The 7,420-nt window shown below is 44.1% G+C and overlaps 2 protein-coding genes and 2 non-coding genes across 4 annotated transcripts; 1 reads left to right on the forward strand and 3 right to left on the reverse strand.

The window, feature by feature from the left end:
- Positions 1-446: 446 nt before the first annotated feature.
- On the reverse strand, positions 447-520 carry trnW-CCA. The gene has a single exon. It is a non-coding gene; the product is annotated as a tRNA-Trp (tRNA).
- A 165-nt stretch (positions 521-685) lies between these two features.
- trnP-GGG lies at positions 686-759 on the reverse strand. The gene has a single exon. It is a non-coding gene; the product is annotated as a tRNA-Pro (tRNA).
- A 755-nt stretch (positions 760-1,514) lies between these two features.
- On the reverse strand, positions 1,515-2,087 carry nad9 (NADH dehydrogenase subunit 9). Its single transcript has one exon. The coding sequence runs from the start codon at positions 2,085-2,087 to the stop codon at positions 1,515-1,517; it is 573 nt and encodes a 190-aa protein (YP_010438126.1).
- Positions 2,088-5,810: 3,723 nt separating this feature from the next.
- On the forward strand, positions 5,811-6,299 carry rpl10 (ribosomal protein L10). Its single transcript has one exon. The coding sequence runs from the start codon at positions 5,811-5,813 to the stop codon at positions 6,297-6,299; it is 489 nt and encodes a 162-aa protein (YP_010438127.1).
- Positions 6,300-7,420: the final 1,121 nt, after the last annotated feature.

Consider the following 7,420-nt stretch of genomic DNA (forward strand, 5'->3'; position numbering starts at 1 on the left):
AGTTGTTATAATTTTGTTTTTTAATACAGTTATTAAAAAACACTTCTTCTATTCCTATGCTATACCGGGCTTGGACCATGTCCCCCTCCTGGCGTTCCCCTAGCGGGTGAACTACCAATAGCGATTGAAGCTCCTTATGCCTGGTTCCGTTCTCCCCTAAAAAGGAAAGCGACTTAGCTACTAGTCCGAAAGCCAGAAGCCGAAGGCCAATGACACTAGCTAACCAACTGAGAGAGCTACCCTAGATAAATTAGTTGCGGCAAGAGCGGCTAGTTCACTAGCTGATAGAGATGCCACAGCTGCTTCTTCAGGAAGAGCTGCAAAGGCGAAGAGCGGATCTAAGCCTAGTAGCTCGGGTCGGGCATGCCCTTTAGGAGGAAAAATTCAGGTTGCTGTTCAAGTTAGTGAAGTTATTTCATTGTAATTAGACCTAACAAGAACGGAATCACGCTCTGTAGGATTTGAACCTACGACATCGGGTTTTGGAGACCCACGTTCTACCGGACTGAACTAAGAGCGCTTTCTTATCACAGTAGATACGACTGTAAAGAAAAGGATTTTTTTTGTACCCTCAATACATCTTGCTTGCATGCATATAGTCTCATTAAAAAAAAAAATTTTTATGTCCCCAATTTGAATCGAATTCAATGGGTCCCTCGTTACTGCCCAGAGGAGAAGTCATAGGTAGGAATGACAGGATTGGGACCCGTGACATTTTGTACCCCAAAAAAAGGCGCTGCCAAGGAGCGCTACATCCCTTTCAATTGGTCTACGATGGTCATTGTAGAGAATCCCTGCCCTGTTTTCCACATCGTTATTTCCTCCATCGATATAAAATTTCTCTTGCCATTTCTTATTTTTGGTCTTTATTGATTTATATACTCATCATCATCCCGCCGCTCCTATCAACGCTTACTTACTTATGAGCAAAAGGGGTTATAAAAAAAATAATCAGCCCTTTGAATAAGCCGATAGAAATAGTTGCATGCAAAAGAGATCCCAATTCCGTCTGTCCGGTTAAGCAAGCCCTGCCGCCAGCTTCCACCCAGACAAAAAACGTGAGCGCCTAGCGCGAAAGGTTGCTTTACAAAATAATAAATATAAGGCGCGTTAGCGCTTTAGTTTTCAAGGGCGGAGCTTGAAGAAGCGAAGCGAGCCTAGAGTAGCAGCCTATTACGTTTGTTTTTGGCCCCTTTACTTGATATTATATTAGTAAAGCGCTAGCGCCCCTATAGACTAAGGCTCTTCTGCTATCAATGAAACCGAAAGAAACACAAAAACCCAGTGCGTTTTGTATAGATCGAGACTTGTAGTTTTATTCTTTACTCATTCCATACTGGGCAGGAAATCGTTCGATAACACTTCTTACTATTTCTCAATGATATCCGATGATCAAGACAATTCCCGCGAAACTCTTTCATTTCATATTTCATAGAAGTTTATTCTTATTCTTACAAAGCAAATAGCATTTCCTATTGATTTGTCCCCTGGACTGGACCTATTCTGATTCTGAATTATCCGTCGCTACGCTGTTCCCAAGGACTAGCAAAATCGAAATAGCGAAATTCTTGGGTCATCTCAATGGGTTCAGAAACCACACGTTTCTCTGGATCATCATAGCGTACTTCCACATATCCACTCAGAGGAAGATCTTTTCGTAATGGATGACCCTCGAAACCATAATCTGTTGATATACGGCGTAGATCCGGATGATTGATGGAAGAAACACCAAACATATCCCAAACCTCTCGCTCCCACCGGCCGGCTGATGGAAATAGACTGACTACCGGAGATATTCGTGTTACTTCGTCTGCACTGGTTTGTACACGAATGCGTGAATTATACCGAGTACTCAGTAAATTATAGACCACTTCAAATCTTCGTTTTCGAGAAGGATAATCAACTCCGCAAATATCGATCGAAACTTGAACCCTTGTATAGGTATGCAATTTAAGAAAGCACAACAATTGAAATGGGTAGTCCGTATTGGTATCAGACCTATTCCCATGTTCTGATCTTTCCATTTTTTTTACCCATTTCTTGGGTAAAGTCTCCCAACTATATTTAAAAATGAATTGGTTATCCATAATGATTAAAATTCACTTGTAGTTCCGCTTCTTGCTATAACAGAAAGACTTGTCGGAAATCTGGTTGGTCCAGAAAGGCATGGGAGTCTTTGGGCGTATTTCATACGCTATTTCAATTTTTTTTATTTTTCTATTTGAATAGAAATCTCCCTTCCTAATATCTAATATAAAGTGATTGCATTTTTTCGGTCTATATGTAGATGTAGCTAATGAACCAATACCCAATGCTGCGCTAATTGGATGCCCAACATGAGCAGTTCCACCTGAAGCACTGGCTAAGTGAATGGAAAAAAGATAACCAGTTGACGAGGCACAAGGGCGGGTGTAGCTGATTGTACTTCCTCTCTGCCAGACCCAACCCTAAAACTAATAAAAAGAAAGGGGAATCAGAATACATTTCCTCGAGCAAGCAAATCAAGAGAAAAGGGAGAACCAGGCGTAGCCGGACCATCTAAGTATGGGGAGTGCCACTACTGCTTTCATTGTTCTACTATTGAGTGCAAGTCTCGCTCATTGAATTGCCGCGGTGCTGCGGGAATCCCGACCTCCATCTCTATCCGTGCGAGAGTCAGAAGTAGAAAGAGGAATGTTTGACGTAATAAGTAGTGTAGTGAAATCTTTGTCATTGAAGTTTGCTTCTCCAGAGCTAGGAGCTAGAATCGGAACTACCTACTGACCGCCCCTGTAACTGACCGAAGCAACCCCCGGTGCAGATCAGAACGAGAACTCGTTTCCTCTTCGAGCTAAAGCTAGATCCCCCTACTCTGTTTAACGAACCAGGGAAAGGAAAGAGGGGAATCAGGGTTAGCGCAACTGATCGAATGAGGAATCAAAGTTATTAGATTCGCCAGCTTGCTGCCCGAGGAACCCGGTCCCTATTCGCTTACTTGTTCGTTCGATGCGTCGTTTGTGTAACACGTATTGACGAGGTCAGCTTCGGATATTGATTCGAGACAGATTTGGGTATCGGTTTTTGATGGGTCTTGCTTGGCGCCATGCCTTAGAGAGTCGTGCTTGCCCCTCTTCTGGACCCATCATCTGATCTGATCCCACAAATGAAGGTGTAAAGATCATAACTCTAATCTCCGAGGCAGTCAAGCTATTTTGTTCACTCCGTTCTTGCCGGATCTTCAAGCGGGTAGGTAGACTGGTTTCGCAGTACCTTTAGTTCCTATTAGGAAGGCAGGGGAGGTCTTCCGCTCGTGCATGAAGTAGGCTGATCCAACGCAAACGGAGCTAGTTAAGATTCAAGTGTCTCGACCGATCCAACCTGGCATTGGCACATGGACATCGAAAGAAGCAACCACTTGAGATGCTGAACCGACCGACCCTTATTATATTTGTTTGCCGGGCATCTCGCACACAGACTGGTAAGGGAAACTTAATTCCAAGAAATTCATATTCTATAGATATTGGGACCTTTGCCGAAGTCTAGCTCTTGTTTCCCCGGTCACAAAGTCGTGATTAAGTTGTTGACGTGCTCGGCCTGTCGGGTCATCCTGATGTTGGATCGAGCCCAAGTAATTTTATAGAAAGTAGAGCGGTTCACCGCCTAGAAACCTGGAATTAGAATCTTTTCCTGATCTTCGTGAGGTTAGTTGTAGCTTTGAGATCTCCTGTGCCGGATTATACGAAATCCTATGAAAAGGACTGGGGTTTTTGTGGCTCAATTAGAGGAATTCAAATCCATTACATTAGCAAGTCTGAAGCATCTCTTGCAGCAAAATCCGAAAATGCATACCTTGTGGGGCCGGCTCCTTCATCTGCTGACCAAAGGGAGGCAGCTTTCCCGTACATGTCTTCTCCGGGCGTAGCCTTAGGAACTTTATGATGTATATATGATGGCTTGCAGATCAATTTTGTTGCTTATTGAGTAGTTGCTTCGCCCCTCGCTTCCATTCACCGGTCGGTGGGGATTTGGTTGATCCTTCTTTTCTTCTGTTGCAGCGGTGCCTGCTTTCTAGAATGTAGGCCTAGTATTAGGCAAAAGCGCCCCTCTAAAGATTTAACTAGCTTGACGCAGGCTCAGTTATTGGGTTAGAGCCCAGTCCCTCAGATGCAGGCGAGAGGGAGGAATGCTTTCTTTCCGAAGGTTATTTACTAGAAGAGAAACCGGGCAATCCCAGCTATTATTTATTGGGTTTACGGGAGATATCCTCTTTCCTCTATTCATGAGCCCAAAAGAGATTTCGACTGGAGCAGACAGCGGCAGCCGCTTTGCGCCAAAGGGATGTAGGGTAGTCCTCTTCCGTACTAAATTAATAAGAGGGAGTAACTTCTTCATCTAATGGCTGTGGCTTGAGAGCTTTTTCATCATACTATAACGAGTGAAAGTGGAGGGATTTTTCGATATTAAGATAAAAGGGTAGGTTGAATTGTAACCACCACATGAGCATGAGAATGAGTTTCTTCGCCCCCGACCATCGGCAGTTCGATCAACGAATGGAAGAGGGGGAGCAGATGCAGATGGATTGGTCGTACCCTTACCCTTGCGGGCCTAAATTATATTAGTAAATAAAGGCACTTCCCGCACTTCGAGCAGTCTACGTGTCTCCTCATTTCAATGATTCCGTACCAACTGTCTATTATGGCAATCCGTTTCCCAACGTACTTCGTTATGACCACCTAGCTCGGATTTTCTTGTTTGCTCTTCTCTTTCACATAAGTTCCCGGCGAGAGGCTGTTAGCAGTCTTTCTTTTGTTTTGGCTGCTCGTAGGGTAGTTCAGTTGCTTATGAGATATCTTAAAAGACTTCTCGGCCAAAACGGGTAACGGCGGCTACTGCCTCGTGCCAATAGGAATGTAGGGCAGCCCTTCGCACTAAACCAATAGAAGAGTGGAGCAGCCCCTCGTATCAATAGAGGTACGACTAGAAAACCTTTCCATTCTTATGGATAGAGGTAGGATTCTGGGTATTTAGTAGAAGAAGATGCGAATGTCTGACCTGACTCTACGAAAAAGATATTTCAAGAAAAGAGAAGCAAGCTTTTTAACGCAGAAGAAGCCCAAGCTTTTAGTTAGTTAAAAGAGGTGTACGGGGCGATACAACCAGCAGGGCTGCAGGCACGAAATGCCGATCAAATCCGTTAAAGGAAGCCTAATCAAAGCAAGCAAACAAGAAGATCTGACTGAGTTGATGATGGACCGGATCTCGAAAGGCGAGAGGCTTTCATAAAGACGTATGAGAAAGGGAGAGTCGAGAGAGGCTTATTGCACGATCCACCCAACTCAGCCAAGCTAATAAATGCTGCATAAGAGAGTGGGAGGCCGGCCCTTGGGGGCGCACACCCATTTAGGAACATATGCAAAGGGGAAAAGAGAGAAGTCAATGGAGAACTACCAAATCCAATGACTTTTATTTGTTCGTACCATTCTGTCATCGATCGCTGGGTTGGTGGGTCGCCCCAAAAAAGCATCGCGAAAGGTCAAGCATATATGTTTTATGAAATGATCAGCGGTCTCATTTATGCGCATCGTGTTCGTGTGTGTTTATTGAGCTTTCTTCACTTCAGCGCCATGCGCTTTGCTTCGCTTTATAGAAGAGAGAGACCGTTTCCTTGAGAGTGAAAAGCAAGCGCAAGCGATAAAAAGGATAGTCCCTCGCGCGTTCGCGCGAACTACTAAAAAATGGTGAGATCATTAGTGAAAGAAGGACCAACGACGATGAAAGAGGAGAAGGGGGAGTCAGTCTTCTTTGAAGATCGAGGAAAAAATAGGACAATTATGCCATTCGGAAGAAGTCTTCTACAGAGGGAAAGCCTGTTACGAGTAAGTGGAGAGGAAAGATCTCCAGAGATTCTTATCTCATTCCATTCCAGTGGCTCGACCAGTAACCAATGGCGAAAACTAAAAAATCCATGGTTTCCCGGTAGAACCCCATTTCGCCCAAGTTGGTGCGAAACCGGAAAAAAGAAGCGGTTTTTCGCACAGCTTGCTCATAGTGCAGGTCCCACTTGTATATCGTATTTGGCCGAAGAAGCATCGGACAGGTTGGAGTTCTTACCTTCTTGGGACTCCATGGACCAAGATCTGCTTTCATTATATGGGCAATACCGATCTACTTTAGTAGATCATATGGATGTAGAAAAAGCTTATGATTTTGATGAAATGGAAACATCTCTTTTCCATTTCTATTTACCTAGTTCATATCTTTGTTTCGTGTGTTCCCGTGAGGAATTCGATCTCTTCAATCTCGGGATACCACCTAAATAACTGCGGCCAGAGAGTTAAATAGGTCAGGAAGAAAGAGTCTGAAGTTGGGTCGGACGACATACATCTTGGAAGGAAGGTTCATTCTTTGAGTCCGATGGTGACTTTTGTTCTACTGCTATCGTCAAGCTTGGACATGGTGCAACAAGAAGAGAATTAGCAGAATAGGATAAAGAATTTTTTATTATCATCTACCTTCTTACCCCACCCACCACCCTGATCCTGAATCTACTTTAGACTAGCTTTACATTACGAAATACCACTCAGGGAGTTCGAGGGAAGAACCCAGAACCCGATCTACGGCCGAATAGCAACTCGTACGTAAGCATACACATTTCAAGCAGAACTCAAAGCGATCATAGCGCTGATCCCCTTACCTACATAGCCATTCTTGCAGATCCGGGCGTTGCGTGGTTGTTTTGCAAGATCTCGCTTTCAGTTCGTAGAGTGGATCAAAGATGTGTTCAGCTTGATTCGTTGGTGAGTCCCTTCGTTTGCTTTGTGTGCTCCTTCGGTTTTCTAGTAGCAAGATTTGGCTTTTGGTTTGAAGATTGAATCAGTGGTCAGCCTGTGCTTGAACGACGGCATTCCAAGAAGCAACTTCCTATGGTATGGGATGGTCCCCTATTGATGAATAAAATCACTCGAAAGAAAGTAATTTCACCGCTCCGTGGGCAAATCCATCTTTTTTTCAAAAGGGAATGGTTTAGCTCAGTTAACAACTGAGCAATCAGGGTAAGGCACCACCCTAGCCTAGCATCAACTCACCCTTTCGGATTAGGATCGGTGGGATGCCGTAGCTTCAAGCAGGAAAGAAATATTAAAAAAAAAGTAGCTAGCTTTTGCTCTGTCGTATTGTCCGCTGCTTCACTCGAATCCCTAAGAGTGATGTGGAGAGATTAAAGGTTCAAGAAAAAGCTGCTTTAACGGGTGATCCTTCGAAAGAGTAAGTACAACGAGGGTGATCAAAATGTCAATTCGGAGAGAGGAAGATCGACTAGCCAACCAAAGTAGAGGACCTCCTTGAGATGGGGAGATAGTTTGACCACTTATAGGAATGTTATTCAATAGCGCATCAAATGCGCGCAATAAAGCAGTGCGCTAGGAAAGAAAGAGGAGCAGAG

This window comes from Malus sylvestris, mitochondrion (genome assembly GCF_916048215.2).
Source record: "Malus sylvestris mitochondrion, complete genome".
Lineage (NCBI taxonomy): Eukaryota > Viridiplantae > Streptophyta > Magnoliopsida > Rosales > Rosaceae > Malus > Malus sylvestris.